Raw genomic sequence first — 16,319 nt, 5'->3', positions numbered from 1 at the left:
TTATGTTAATAGATAATGATTCTTAAAATCTCATCGAAAGTCTTTCGACCAGATCAATGAATTTCACTCTAAGCTTTTTCAAGCCTTAGAGTGTGATATTAAGCACAATCAATTTAACCTCAAGTTAACTTTCCTATTTCTAGCTCAAGTTATTAGATGAGGTTTAAAGCCCCAAATCCTTGCTATTTACTCTTTTCCTAACCCTGACTTTCCTTTTCAAGCAAAGTCAAGGTAAAAAGGCACATTTAATGTTTGCAACCACTAATGACATTAAAGCTTGAAGAGTAAATAGAGAAATATTAACCCACTTTATTAGAATTAAAAATTGTTCAATACATAAGCAAAACAAGGGATTTAATTCAACACTTGATAATGGCCATTCTCATAAACAAGAATACAAGTGAGAGAATAAAATACAACACACTTAAATATTTAATACATAACAAGAAATTGAAGAAAGGGTTAAGAGTTTGCTCATTAAAGTGCTTCAATCTTCTCTTCCAAAGTGTTGGTTGAAGAACCCTAGCTTCCAAAAGTCTTGTGAAAATGGCCAAAGATGAAAATCATTTCTCCCAAGTCATGCTCTTATAGCTCCCAATATTCACATTAAAATATGACCAAAAAATTTCCCCATATTTTCAGCTTTTGGCAGTATCTGTTACACCTGCATTTGGTCGTGGAATATTCCGAGTTAATGCTCTGGAAGCTAAGGACAAGGTTGAATTTTTTTTAGAATGCATAAGTTGTTTATTTATCCCTTGTATTGTAATGGAACATTAAGGATAAATTCGAATAAAGGGAAGAAGTTGGAGGCCAAAAGTTGGGAAAATAATTTACAAGAAATGGCCAATTACTTCAAGCCATGAAGGGGCCTACGTGTATATTCTATATTTTGTAAGTGGCCAAAGATGTCAAGGCAAGAGGTACAATTAGTCATCTTGATGACTTAGGAAAATTCAAGAAAAACTCGAGGGAAAAGAGAAGAAAAAAATCTAGAAATTTGGAGAAAATTTTGAAAAAAAAAGAGAGATGACAAATAAGTCATCTTTGCTAGAAATTAAAAGAAAATTCTAGAGAGGGGCATGTGCCCCCTCATACTTGGAAATATATTCATATATATATATATAGGAGAGTGAGAGGATTAAATCATTTATTAAGAGAAAAGAAGGAGAAAAATCGGTCAGATGTGGTCGAACCAGCCCCTCAAATTTGGTCATGGAAATTGTTTCTTTCATGCTTTCCTACTAATTAAGAGGTCCCTCTACGACATGGAGAAGTTGTTGGAGCGAGGAAATCGTTCGTCGATGCCATGGAAGCTTGGCCGAGGGAAAAACATGATGGAGAAGGTATGGTTTAAGCTTATTTTTCATGTTTGTGTGTTGTTGTGATGTGTAGAAAACGAATGAAAATGCATGAAGTTATGCATGTGTTGTGTGTGGCCGTGTATGTGTAGTGTATTATGAAGTGATGAACTAGTTTATTTAGCATGTTTGGATGGTGTTTTATGGATGTTTGGACATGTTGTTGTATGAAGAAATGGGTGAGAATCATGAAAGTACGCATGTCAAGCTATTTTACGAAAATGGCTGTTTGGTGTAGCAAAAGAACGAGTCATGTATTTAGTATTTCTTGTTGTTTTTCGTGGTTAGGTGATGAAAATGAAGGTTAAATAACTCAGTCGGAGTCGTAGTTGTTTGTGGGCCGATTTGCAAGATAATGTGAATTCAATATAGCTTCTTGTATTGATGAAAATGATGTTGCTAACATAACAATTGTTGATATAGTTTATGGGCTGGAAAGAAAGAATTAAATCGTTATTGTTTTTGTTGAAAATGAAGGTGTTGGATGAAGTAGTATGTAGATTAAGTTGTTGGAACATTATGTAAAATCGAATCGAATTGAATTGAATATGAATGGAATGTTGTTAGTAAGATTGTTGGTTTTGTTGTTGATATCATGGCGAGTCCCATTCTCGGTTGTTGTTGTTGAAATTGGGCCGAGCCATATTCTCGGGACGGTGTATTTACGGAAATCTTGTCGAAATTTCGGCCAGACAAAGTGTTATTTTAAAGAATCAACTCATAAACGCCCCTAACTAAGGTTTGGTAAACATGACCAATTTGTAGATTTTGATGGATTTGCAACTTGGATTTGGAGTAGCAGAAGGAGCGGAAAGAGGTATGTAAGACTTTATTTCCTTTCTTTGGCATGTCTTAGACGTGTAGGCTTGATTTCGCGCCTCTGGGACTTTCCTAACTCTAGAAATCCGTGGTTGAAATTTTCTACTATTCACTCAAGAGAATTGAACCCAAAGCTCCGAATAGTGGAAGAAGATCTAAACCCCTAGAACTCGCAAAAGTAAGACTCGATTACCCTAAGACTTCCCTAAGTAAAATCACGGAACGTATTACACGTAAGTTGTACGCCGCCCCTCATTCGACCGAGGCGGGCCCACTATTCCCGGATTCCCTCTTATTGTTTCATTAAGTTTATTTCCGTACTATAGTCAATGAAGGGTTTTGATTATCATTCCGACTACAAAACAATAACTATCTTAATTAAACCCTTGACCCCAAAGCATGATTTTCCTAACTAAAAGTTTATAAGTGTTTTTCAAAATACTTATTTTTCTCCAAAAACCAAGTTTTACTATATTGAAAGCCTTAAAGACTAAGACAACGATTATGGTTTTATGATGATAATGATGACGCTAGAGATGAGAAAAAGTATGATAACTGTTTTCCTAAGATTCCAAAGTACACGAAATACTTGTCTTGCGACCCTATTCTACGTTGTTCATGATGTTGCTTTTCATTGATAGTCTCGCCTTAAAATCGTTCCTTCAAGGTGAGACAAAGCGATCCGGTCAATCCATAATGTAATCGGAGGTTACCGACCTTACGTCACTCCGATCGATACATGACCTTCTTTGAGCTCCCATGCATGCTGTTTAATTGGTTATATCATGATGTATATAATGCCTGATATTGATGAATGTATTTGTATACACTGTATATGTGGGACGGGGAGGATAACCGTGTCCACCGATTCGGGCCTGGCTTATCATCGACGCGGGATTTATGGGAGCCGTACGCGGCGTCTGTTCGTGATATATATATATATACTATGATATATTTGGGACACCGGGGCGGGTGGGAGAGTCGATGAATTCGGCGTCAGAATCGCAAGCAAAAAAGTACCGTTTTCCGAAAAGTAACTGTTTTCTATGTACAAGACTAAGAAATACCGTGTTCAAAAAAAAAAAAGAGAAGCTAGGCATGCATGGCATCCGCCCTCAGCGGCACGCACGTGTACAGGCTCCTGTCAACCTGTGGTATGCTTTATATTTCTATGCAGTTACCGTCCATGTGTACAAGTGTTATCCATCGATCTCATCACGCGTATTTCATAATCGTGATATTGTTGTTCATACTTATGTTCCTATTCGTATTATTATTCATGTATTACATACTCGGTACATTGCTCGTACGACCCTTTCTTCGTGGGGCCGCGTTCATGCCACGCAGTACGCAGACGGATCGAAGTTAAAAGAAGATGTTCCCCAAAGTTGGCAAGCTCCATTTGGCCTGAGTGTAGCGAGTCGAACACACGTGCCTGGGAGTCGATTACGGTTAGAGACTTTGCACGAGTCGCGGTCGTGGGTTTGAGTCGGTTTATGCGCCGATACAAGTTACGTATAGTTACATATTTTATTTGATTCTAAAGCAACAAATGAATATTTAAGTGACTTTGTTATGTATACTTGACGTAGAGATTTAAAAAAAAATTAGCACGTAGAAAGAGTCGGTGGGTTCGCTCGGCCCGGTTGCGTGGTCGGGTGCCCATCACACCCTAGTGAGATCGGGGTGTGACAAGATCTGACCCGTTTTTGCACATTTAGCCATTTTTTTTTGTTTTCTTCAATTTGGCCTCTTTTGACTTGTTTTCACTTGGTTTCTTTTCCGATCACTTCTAAATCACATAAACCTGTAAAATAGAAATAAACGACATTAAATGCACTACTTTATCAATCAAACATAGCGAAAATCTAAGATTAAAGAAGAGATAAGTTGGTATCAATTACTTTATGTAGGATAGAAGATGTAATAACTAAATCTTGCATAACTAATCACTGTATAGAATAATACATAAGTTCTCTATAACTAGTCCTTGTATTACTAATACTTGCATAACTCTAATATGCTACCAAACGACCCCTAAGGTTTTCCCCAAACCATAGGCGTTATTGCATATGGAATACTTGGAAGATATTGATAAAAAACACACATCAAGTATCACCCTTTTTATGAATTTCTACATAACTATCGGGTACAGGCTGTGAGTTTCTACCTAAACTATCACCGACTAGTTTGCAAAACATATCTCATGTCTTTCGGTTCGTGATAGTTTAAGTAGGAAACTCTCACACATAATAGTTCAAGTACAAAATTAAAGCAAAAGAGATAGTTAAGGTGAGTGAAGGTGTGTCTTTGATCCTTAATTTAAAAAAAAAAAAAAAAAAAAAAGAAGTGTAGTTGGAAAAAGAATAAAATTTAAAATAGTTAGAGGGGAGGCGCAAAGCCGTTAATCATGCTCGAGGACGCGGTTCATTCCCTCCAACCTGACAAGACAACCAACAAAACAAACATCCGAATCTCTATGACCTTTCCAACAACACAATTGATTGATTGATTACTCAGTCAAAATCCACATATAAACCCCTTTTACAACTTCATGTCCATTCTCTTTCCCAATTTTCCATTAAACCCTAACCCCCTGCACTCCAATTCCCTCTGTATTTTGTCTGCATATTAAATTGAAGGGGAAAAAGAACGCCCAAGTTTATGAAATAAGCAGCACTAACGAGTTCAAGAACCCGATCTTTCTTCTATTTGATCGATCGGGTTTTAGTTCTTTTTTTTTTTTTTTGGTTTATAAGAAAGATGTCAAAATTATATGGAGGGGGATTTCAATCAGAAGATAGATTATGTGTTCAAGGTGGTTTTGATCGGCGATTCTGCAGTTGGAAAATCGCAATTATTGTCCCGGTTTTCGAGGAACGAGTTTAGTCTTGATTCGAAAGCCACCATCGGTGTTGAATTCCAAACGAGGACTTTAGGAATCGATAACAAGACTGTCAAAGCTCAGATTTGGGACACTGCTGGTCAAGAAAGGTAGTAATTTGATTATAACAGACTTTTCTTGAGGTTTATTTATAGTGATCGTCATCTACTGTTACTGTGTTTTATCTGTTAATATGTCGCGGTGGTTGTGATTTAGTCCAAATTGTGAAGTTTGATCATGAATTGTGTGATTGGTATCTATGCTGCTGATACATGTTTTTGTTCAAATGGTAATCTGATTTGTTAGACAATGACTATAGAACGCTTTAGTAACAACTTTTTGGCTTTTCGAAGGGATTTACAACTGATCACTTATTGCTAATTGGTGGATCTTGATTGCGCACCTATTCGATGGCTTTATTTTACACTGATCAACCAAATGGTGATCACAACTTACTCAATAGTCTATTGGATTGAGGTTTGCAGCTGCCACCAACCGTAGTATTTAATAGTTTCTTGCGATTCTTAAGACTGCCCTTATATGTATGAACAGTAAACAATGGAGTTGGATTAACATTTAGCATTCATCATACTTGAAATGTGTGAGAATCGAGTGTTTCATCACCTTGTTTCCTTAGAAGTGGTAATGTTACGCCCTTTCCAGAAAACTGAAATTTGGAAATGTTATGCTTTAAGTCTTTTAACTGTAGAGTTTATAGAATTTGACTAGATGAGCCTTAACCTCGAGATCTTTAGTTTGATTAAGCACAAGTCTTCTAGCGAGTCCCTGTATGAAATGCAAAATGGGTGAGTATGGGTATCTTAAATAAGTAAAGATACAAAAAATCTTAACTGGTGCCTCTATTTACAACCAGAACACACAGCGCCTTTACATCTAATTACATGTTCCGAATGTAGGGTACTGAGAGAATCTAGTAAAATTTTATGCATTTGCATTTTTCAATTTACACCAAAATGCCAAAAAGTGCCAAAGGTTCCATTCCCCTTCTCTACACATCCTCCTTTTCCTTCTGAAACCCAACTTAGTAAGTAATCTCTAACAACAGCCATCATTACTTAATACTAAGCACGTCCCAAATTGTGCTCGACAACAGTGCGCAACCTGAAAGTGGAGTAGTAAGTGATTCACATCGTCCCTCGACTTCTTTTCTTTTCTTTTTTGATAACCGAGAAATCTCGAGTGGCGCATGGTTGGAAAGTCGGTGAATAATAGACTTCCCGACCTCTTACACATGAAACACCAACTGACGCTAGTTATCCTCCTCTTTATCAAGCTCTTGGATGTAAAAGATTGCTCCTCACCCAGCTAGTCAAAATTCTATGACCTCAAATTATTTCTTTGAGTTCAAATAATTGACCTCAGAGTACTACGTTTCACTTTAATAACAGCTGATTTGGTACGATAATTGAGTCCTTGGGTACAGTTCCGTAAAAAAGAACCTCTACCCTGGAGCTCAAAATGTCCTTGAGTACATTGAGCTATTCAATTCGGAGTATATATAACATGACCTTCATTACTATGTCCATCTTTATGGAGTTTAGGTAAGACTTTATGCATTTGTTTGGGCAAACATTTGAAATCTGTTACTTTAAGTAATTTGTGTCAAAAGTGCTATTTAAAGAAGTACTTCGAAGCTGTGCATTTTGTGTTTTGTCAAATTATGTTAGAAACACTTCTTATTAGTATTACAAAGCAGCTTGTGCTTGGCCAATATCTCAAAAAATGCGCTTTAACGTCAAATTGCGAAGACAGAACATATACAAATGCAAATTTACTTTGCAATGAATATTCTTTTAAAAGAAAATGATTTTTATTATTTATTATTAGAGACTTTAATTAATTTTCAATTAAATTAAATTGTTTAGCCTTTTCTTTGGCATTTGGTGAAATTTGCTGAAAGAAAGAGTTGGACAGATAATGGGAAAAAATCCAGGTGAAGAAGAAGAAAGAGATAACATTCTGGTTGATTTCCCTTTTGAAATCAATAAGGGGAAGGTTTGGTAAATAAAATTTACTGATGAGGATATTTTTGTCCTGGAAAAAGTAGTTTTTCTACTTTTGCTTCTTGGAAGAAGCTACAAATTATAGCTTCCTCCCTAACTAACTACTGCTCAAAATCACTTTTTCTTTTTTGGCCAACACGTCAAATCTCCAATAAAAGTAATTTTAGCTTCCCAAAAGCTTGGAGAAATAGGCTATTTATTTTATTTTTCTTTAGACTTGTTCATTTTGTTTGTTGTCAAGTTCTTACCATTTTCTTTGATTGTTCTTGTTTCTGCGTCTGCCTCCCTGGTTTTAGATTTAGACTTCAGAATTTTTTGCTATTAGTGGATTTTCCAACCACAGAATGGACAGGTTCTTGAGCTACCTAAAATCTTTCACAAACTCATGGGGAACTCCTTTCCCTGATTTATAAGTTTTACATTTGCAAGTCGGTTCACGTAACAAAAAAGAAAACTATGTAAGTTAGGTAGGTGGACTGTTGCTAAATACAATCTATGCTGGTGCTGAACGATAACTCTGTACTGAATGAATAACTCTGCCTTAGTCTGGCTTTGATTTTGGGGAGAATGGTAGTTGTAACGTTTATTTCCTTTTTTTCATGTTAGGAGTGTGGGATAGCTGCAGGTATAATTATCAGTACTCTATTTCAAATGGAGAATGTATTGCGCATCATTTTATGTGCCTTGAGGAGGGGCTGTGAATACGTGGAATCTGGTGCATAGTGTCTTAACAACAACCAATGATTTTTTTGGATTAGCAAAACTGATGAAATATTATCATGAGTAAATATGTGGAAGATATTTCTCCATGAGACTAGTCACGTGCGATGAACACCAGAATGCTTAAGTAGTTTAGTTTTGTGTGAAGGTATACATGTGGGAAATGAGTAGCCTCCCAAGAAAGAAAATCGAATTTCAATATGCGGTTGAATGTATAGAACTTCAATATAATTTCAATCTAATATTGAATCAGGAAAGTAGAGAGCTCCGCTGAATGAATAATACTTGTGTTTGCTGCACTTCTTTAATCTGGACTATGACATGCCTCTGGGATATGTTCTCTTGCCCTTTCTGGTATGGCCCCTCTCAGGAAGGGTAGAAATAGTTGCCAAAGAAAGAATAATGTTTTCCTCTAAAAGATAGTTGACGAATTTGATATAGTCCATGAATTACTAATGAGGTGTGGAACAACCTAAGCTGGTTGATTCTTACTGGCTTAAGCAGTTCCGTTAGTCTAAATCAGATGGAGAATCAAATAAATGTGCATTATCATGCATGATTATGCTTGTCTATTATCACGCTGACATATTGTCATGTTGAGTATGAGCTTCTAAATGTGCCAAATCATTCTAGATGTCTTAGCTGTTTTGTTCAATATGGCAATATGCATGCATTATCATGATAATACGTGATTATACTTGTGGTTGCTCAAGAAATGTCTGTTTACTTCCTGATACTCTGTGGCATTTTGGTGCTCAAAACTTATATCTGGTGTGTGGCTCCAGATATAGGGCAGTGACAAGTGCGTACTACCGAGGTGCTGTTGGAGCAATGCTGGTCTATGATATCACCAAACGTCAATCTTTTGATCACATTGCTAGGTGGTTGGAGGAACTGCATGGCCATGCTGATAAAAACATTGTCATCATGCTTGTAGGCAACAAGACTGACCTTGGTAGTCTTCGTGCTGTACCTACTGAGGATGCCAAAGAGTTTGCTGAGAAGGAGAACCTGTTCTTTATTGAAACATCGGCCTTAGAAGCAACAAATGTAGAGACAGCTTTTGTTAATGTCTTGACAGAGATATATAGGGTTGTCAGCAAGAAGTCCCTTGTTGCCAATGAGGCTGAATCCGCTGCAGGGAGTTCAGCTCTCCTCAGGGGAAAGAAATTGTTGTTCCTGGCCAAGAACCTGTACCAAGTGGGAGCTCGTACAGTTGTTGCAGATCTTCATAGGGGTCAAGTTGTATATGTTTTACGGTTTCAGATTTCAGTTCTCTGCACGTCTATCAAATGCAAAGTGAGTGCTACGATAACGTGCTAAATTGGTGGTCAATTCATCCATTTTTGTTTGTCTAATCTGCACTTTCTTAAGTGTAAAAAGAATTAAAGGTGGAAGCCATAAAATTTTAATCTTGATCTTATATTAGATGTTGTATTCGACCACAACTAATCATCCTTCACTGAAACTTTTATTGATGTATATTTGCAATGAATGCACTCTTTCATCTGCTGAAGCATGGCATGCACTCTTTCTTCCTTTCTCTTCACCTTTGTTTTTCCTTTCGTTAGTCACTTTTCAACGTAGACTTATCCAGTGTAGTTAAATTTTCTTCTTTTAAGAAAATTTACATCTATCCTGGTAAGAATGCAACTGATGGCAATGAAACTTGAGGACTAGATTTTCAAATGTTTAAAAACTAAAGGCCCTAGGCCTATGTGATTAGATATTCGAAGAAGACAACATCTTTTCAAATACAATTCTCTGTACCAATTTAGGTTTTTTGGCGTATTAAGAGTCAATTCGACTCACTTTGTAGTAAAGTTGAGCTAGAGTAATACCTTTTTAATTAAAATTTAGATATTAAGAAATTATACAAAAAATAATATAAGTTGTAATTCTATCTAAACGGTGAAGAAACAAATATGTATAAATCGTCTAATGAAATTAATTTAATTCTTCATCTTTGCAGGTTTAGACAATAATATTTCGAGCGCAAGTACTCATGTAACTTTCTTGTCTCTTTAATTTTAATTTTCAATTCAAATAACTTTTTGTTTAGAGTATCAGTGCATCACAGCCCATTGGATAAGATTGGGCTCGGATTTTGTTCAGATATTATTGGCTGTTGACATTATTTAAATATTATCTTAGTTCCAGTCCAATTCTTTTTTTTTTTAATACCCCTTAGGAGCTTAAAGCTTTGGTGCGCTCAACTCGAATGGCCTTCGGGTTGAAAGTGGAGTCACGCTACCATTTCAGAAAGAACTCTTGCTATGAGTCCAATTCATAACACAACTTGATGGTTTTTTTTTTGTTTTTATTTTTTTTAATTTTTTATGTTAGGAAAGATAAAACTTAAGATTAAGGATGTGTACACAGGAGATTGCATATTACACCAGCAGAGTGCGAATGGCTAGGTCCAGTCGTTGCACAACGCCTTACAAAAGTTTAGATTAGTACTACAACTTGATGAGTTGATATGAAGATATCCCACTTCACTCTTATTGTCCGCTAATTATCATAATCTATTTGATTGATATCCAATTATCCAAATGCACTACATCTGTTGATTCGTCAAGAATACATCTGTTGATGTGTCAAGAATCAATCCCTACTTCTTTTGATTAGAATAGAAAAAAGTGGACTAACGATTTTGCTTCCACCCCAGATTTCTTACGTTTTAGTATCATTTATTTCATCACCATTTTGAATGCAGGCAGATTCACAATTTTGATTTTACGGGTTCGGGATTTTCTGAACCCATACTTCATTTAATTTTTGAATTCAGTAACACATTATCTAGTATGTTTTCAACATATATATATATATATATATATATATATAATATGTGAGATGTTTCACTTTCATTTCAATCAAAACCAATCATTATACGATTGATATTCCCCTGCTTGACTAATATCCTTGCAAAATACTCCCTCCGTTACTTATTACTTAGCCCATATAGACTTGATGCTTTCCTTAAGAAAGTATTAATTAGGGGTTTATTTTATTAAGTAATGGAGTAATGAGAGAAAATAATAAATCTTTTTTGGTTTGCTAAAATGAACAAGTAAAAAAGAAAGTTTATTTTTAGTATAAAAGATAAGTAAAAAGAAACGGATTTTTGAATCCACATGATTTTCATGTACGTATTATTATTATCTATCAATGTTCATCCACATATTGCCCTATTCAAAAGGGTATTTCTTGAATCCACAAACTTTTCAGAAATTAGTGTAACAAACACTTAAATAATAGCCCATAACTTGTTAAGGATATTTCAACAGAATGAAATCAAATAATCAGCTCCCTTACAAGTAAAAGTACTTGTTGCATCATCATAAGGATAACTATAAGCATCTGGACAAGCAGTCTTGAAATATTGTGAGTACTTTGTTGGCTTGCATATGTTGGGATTGTTGAATTCTTCACTGCAACAATACTCTGGTTTATTAAAAGCAAGGCATGCACTTTTACATCCAATGATTGTACCATTAGTTGTTTTCACTTGTAATTCTTGAGGACATTGTAAGTTTATGTCTGAAGAACATTGTACATTTGAACAATTTCCAGATCCACCTGAAGGGTACACTGACATGGGAATATTGAAACCATCCACAAAGCTAACATCATAGAAATCCATAGGACTATCAAGTGTGAACTCTGCTAGTGAGGCTGGTGGGGTGCCACCTGCACCATTGCATTGGAGTACTCCGCCACAATCAGCAGTGGCACATGTCCCTTTACCTGCAGTGGCATACACAAAATTTAGTGTAAGCAACATCAATTCATTGTCACAGTTCGACGTTTAAGTGGTTAAGGTCTAGGGCACTGTGATAGTTTTGCTAATTTACTACAAGGTTGTGTAGGTTAACATTTTCTTTCAATTTTAAGCTCACAAAATAACCCTATCTGCATATTATATAGCCATTTTTATATTTTACCCTTCCATCTTTTAGTCAAATGCCTCTCCTAATTAGGAGTCCGGAAAGGGTATAAAAATCTGCCGGTATTTCCACAACGGAATGACCAAAAATTTATATACCAAAAGGGGTATATCGTGTGACCACGATATACCCCAAAAATTTTTTCTATCCGACACACGCCAAGTCAACGAAAACAAAAAAAAAAAAAAAAAATTTAATTGTATAACGTGGACTGATCCACGTTATACAATTTATATTGTATAGATAAAGAGCACATATATAAATGAGACATATATAAATGAGACTGCTTGTATATTAAAACCAAATCATTGTTGAAGAAAACTTGCTAGCTATGATATATTAAAAAATAATAATGCATAGACGATTTTTACTTGCACTATCTCGGTGCGTTTGACAAGGTTGATGATGGTTTAATTTTAGGACACTCCTTCCTTTTTTTTTGAAAACTATTATTAACTTAAATTTGAGTGTAAGTACATAAAAAAAGACTAAATCGGCCATCAAGCTCTAACATTATTCGAAAACACAAAAAAACACCTAACGCTATATGCGGCTCGGATCTGCGGGAAGACATTGGCTTCTAACAATCTTGTAGAGGCAAGAGACCTTTGGGAGGTACGTGTGTGTGTTATTAGTCGAAAAAGATTTTCAATTTAGCACAATGTCAAGAGTGTGGTCACAGGGCCAAACAAGTTATTTATTTGGGTTCTAGACCCCCCAATTTTAATTATTAGGTACTTAAAAGGGTCAAAATTACCCCCGAACTTTGAAAAATAGTTCATTCATACCCTTCGTTATATTATATAAGGCCAATTATCTTACTTAGTTATACTATGGGATCAATTATACCCTTATGTGTAACGGTTGCTACATGGCATCATCCCCCAAAACCCTCAAAAAAAAATTTCCCCTTATCCAAGTGAGATGTCTTCAAAAAAATTTTCCCCTTATCTGCAGGAGATGTCTTCAAATAAAATTTTCCCCTTCCCCTTATGTATAACCTACTTATTTGCGGAGATGTTTTCTTTGTTCTTTCTCTTGTAACTTATGGAAGTATCCGACCGAAGAAAACATGAAGCACTGGTTGGGTAAGTGGTTCAAAAGTTCTACTCATGATTTTAGTTGAGCATACAGCATAGTGAACGATACTCAGAACAAGTTTCATGCTTTATGTATAGCAGACCCCAATAATTGATAAGTAGTGTATAATCTATGCCTCTGCAATTCATATAACTTTGCACAAGAGCTACAGATGACATTTGACTGCAACAAGCAAAATAGAAAGACTGTGACCATGCTTCGAACGATCTGAGAGAAAAATTATGAGCACAAGCAAGAACCAGGCTATAGTACAGCTTCACCGAGTCTCCCAAAGGGTAATTTATTTTATTGGGTAAAAAAAATTTTGAGGGGAAATTTTTTTTGAAGGGCTGGGATGATGCCACGTGGCAACCGTTACATATAAGGGTATAATTGATCCCATAGTATAACGGTAAGGGTATAATTGGTCCTATAGTATAACGAAGGTATCGATGAACTATTTTTCAAAGTTGTGTATAATTTTTGGCCCTTTTTCCATATTAGGTATTAGGACCCCTTTTATGATTAGTGCTAATTAAGTGGATATAAGCTATAGGAGCGTCAAAATAAGTCCCCAAGTTTTAAAAAATAAACTTTCGTCCAAGGATCTAAAAAATAAACTTTCGTCCAAGGATCTAAAAAAATAAAAATAATAAAATAAAAAATATTATCAAATTATAAATAAAAAATACCCCTATTCTTCTCTTTCATTCTCCTGCTTTTTCTTTCAAATGAAGCTCCCAAATCAGCTCTTCTCCTCTCTTTCGATCTTACAATTAGAAATGTGGTTAATACTCTCATCTTAAAATTAAAATCCATGGTGCCCTCTCTAATTCTTTTTTGTCTTTTAATAATCTTCCTCTTGATTTGTGTTACAAATTTGAGTTTCCCATGTAGTTGTTGTTTAAATAGATTTAGCCATCCATTGATTTCTCCACCAATGAGAACTAAGTATTCCATGATTTTTGATCTAGCCTACTTATTTTATAATGGTGGATATATAGTATGCTTCTTGTTTCTTTTTTTATACATGTAATATCGCCTAGGCAAAAAGCGACCCGCACATTCTTAGAATCTTAGTGAATACTTATTAGTATTGCTCGTCTCCGATTTTTGCATGGATGATTATTGATTACATATCCCTGCTAGCAAAATCGAAATTAGTGATGGATAAATTCGATGCCATTACAAGAAAAAAAGATATTTGGCAATAAAAAAATTGTGTTGCTATATATTGATTATTGATGCAAAAAGCATTTTTAATTTTTTTTTTATTGTTACATAAACTTTTCCCAACGGCTGTTATTGCAACGATGTGCAACAACCTTTTTTGTTGTTGCCAAAAGTACTTTTTGCAATAATAGTCAATACTATGACAACAAAATTAAATTGTTTGGCAACAAAAAAAGTTCATTTGCCTACTATATTATTTTTGTTGCCAAAGAGTTGTTGCCATTTCTCTACTTCTTGTAGTGTGCTAAATAACAAAATTCGCCGCTAATCTTCTATTTAACGACGCATTATCAAAAAATATGTAACTATACGAACAATTTAGCGACAAAGTTCATATAGCGACAAACCATCATCAACCTTGTCAAACGCACGAGATAGTGCAAGTAAAAATCGTCTATGCATTATTATTTTTTAATATATCATAGCTAGCAAGTTTTCTTCAACAATGATTTGGTTTTAATATACAAGCAGTCTCATTTATATATGTCTCATTTATATATGTGCTCTTTATCTATACAATATAAATTGTATAACGTGGATCAGTCCACGTTATACAAGTTATAATTGTATATCGTGGACTGATCCACGTTATACAATTTATATTGTATAACGTGGATCAGTCCACGTTATACAATTAAATTTTTTTTTTTTTTGTTTTTCGTTGACTTGGTGTGTCAGATGAAAAAAAATTTTGGGGTATATCGTGGATCAGCCCACGATATACCCCTTTTGGTATATAAATTTTTGGTCATTCTTCACGTTTGGTAAATACCGTGTACTTTTATACCCTTTAGGCTCCGGACTCCTCTAATTACTCATATATATCCCTCATTTAGTAAAGCTGCCATGCACATCTTTGCATCTCCCTTCTTTTTTTTTTTTTTTTTTTTTTTTGTTTCCTTCAACAATTAGGGTCCACAATTCACATGTCAAATAAGTGCCATCAGATAACTATTTGGTTCAAATGTACAAATATGAGCCTCAAGTAATAAAAAGTCAACGATAACTTGAAGGCCAACTTTGAAAACTGCAAAACAGGGACGATGCTAACCTACTAAACAATGTAGTGAGTTGGCAAAATCTATATATTTATTCTAAGGATACTATTTATCCTTAATTTTTTTATTTTTTATTTTTTGCAAAAGGGGTCATCCTGACACCAACAACATAAGCCACGTAGAGTGAAGGGTGATTAGTTGAACATTCTTAATCAAAAAATTATATTGTATGATATATATTAAACATCTTTATATAGATGTTAAACCTTGAACATTCTTAATAAATTTTCTGGCTTCACCGCTGCCTGACATCATTTACTAAAGGGTGTCTTTGCCACTCATGTTTACCTGTGGTGTCAAAGTTGCATTGGGTTCGTGGCCAGAACCGACCTGACCAACCAGTAGGTGCTTTGATTTGTGCAGTCTCATTTTGTTGCAACTGCAACCCTCCATTCATTAGCAAGGGATGACCACCTCCGGATAAAATTCCTGGCCATATTGTTATATTACATTTGTTTTGTAATGTGAAAACTGCAGCATCTCCGCCTGTAAGATCAGATATAAGTGTTGAGTAAAGAGTATATTTACATCTTCAAGAACTATAGTGTTAAGAAATACTACTCTACTTACCAATGAAAAGGAGAAGGAAAGGAGAAGAACCAAGAAATGTGATACCATTTGATTTCGTTTTGACTGTTTTTGAGTTCAGGATTTTTGGGTTTTTGGATCTGAAAATTGATGGTGTATATATAAGCTTGACATGAATTGAACTTGCTAGTTGTATACGCTATTTATGGCATTCTGTGTCAGAGAAGTTGAGAAATTTTTATGTGACAAAAGGTCCAATTGTCTATCAATCATAAATGAATTGCATGAATTAGAGGGAGGGTTAACTTCACATGTGCATAAATCTCTTTTTTTGTAAATCGTGAAAAAGAAAAAGAATGGTTGAAAAAGTAGAAGAGTTATAATTTCATTGATTTTGTCTACCTAAATGAAATGAATGGTCATGAAAAATAGATGGTTGTTTGAGAAAATGAAGGGAAAATTATGGAAGGTTTCTTCCCCAGCTTTAGACTCGTTCTAGTTTCAACATCTCGGTGCTCGGTGTATAAACTATATGAATATGAAATTAAAAATTGCTAGATTTACGTTATCACAATCTTTTTAATTATTTTTTTGTGTTTTAAGACTAGTAAATTTAAACTCTATTACTCTAGTTAGCATTTTGCTTTGATGAATTAAATTTT

The 16,319-nt window shown here is 35.0% G+C and overlaps 2 protein-coding genes and 1 pseudogene across 2 annotated transcripts in view; 2 read left to right on the top strand and 1 right to left on the bottom strand.

Annotated features, from left to right (window-relative positions):
* The first annotated feature begins 4,570 nt into the window (after positions 1–4,570).
* LOC132063559 (ras-related protein RGP1-like) overlaps positions 4,571–16,319 on the top strand; it is a 28,661-nt pseudogene continuing 16,912 nt past the window's right edge.
* Positions 4,932–9,323, top strand: LOC132063558 (ras-related protein RGP1-like). Its single transcript, XM_059456151.1, is given in 3 exon segments — positions 4,932–5,174; positions 8,594–8,961; positions 8,964–9,323. Coding segments are annotated over 3 exon segments (666 nt in total). The 5' UTR covers positions 4,932–4,956; the 3' UTR covers positions 9,044–9,323.
* The window catches only part of LOC132063556 (pathogenesis-related thaumatin-like protein 3.5), a 26,242-nt gene continuing 20,989 nt past the window's right edge, over positions 11,067–16,319 (bottom strand). Inside the window, exons 2-3 of the mRNA XM_059456150.1 lie at positions 15,418–15,615; positions 11,067–11,558 (exon numbers count right to left, since the gene is read on the bottom strand). Of these exons, the coding sequence (XP_059312133.1) occupies positions 11,092–11,558; positions 15,418–15,615 (665 nt within the window). The 3' untranslated portion in view covers positions 11,067–11,091. The remainder of the gene's footprint in view (positions 11,559–15,417; positions 15,616–16,319) is intronic.

Source organism: Lycium ferocissimum, chromosome 7, assembly GCF_029784015.1.
Source record: "Lycium ferocissimum isolate CSIRO_LF1 chromosome 7, AGI_CSIRO_Lferr_CH_V1, whole genome shotgun sequence".
In the NCBI taxonomy this organism is placed as follows: Eukaryota; Viridiplantae; Streptophyta; class Magnoliopsida; order Solanales; family Solanaceae; genus Lycium; species Lycium ferocissimum.
This window is presented reverse-complemented; position numbering and strand designations above follow the sequence as displayed.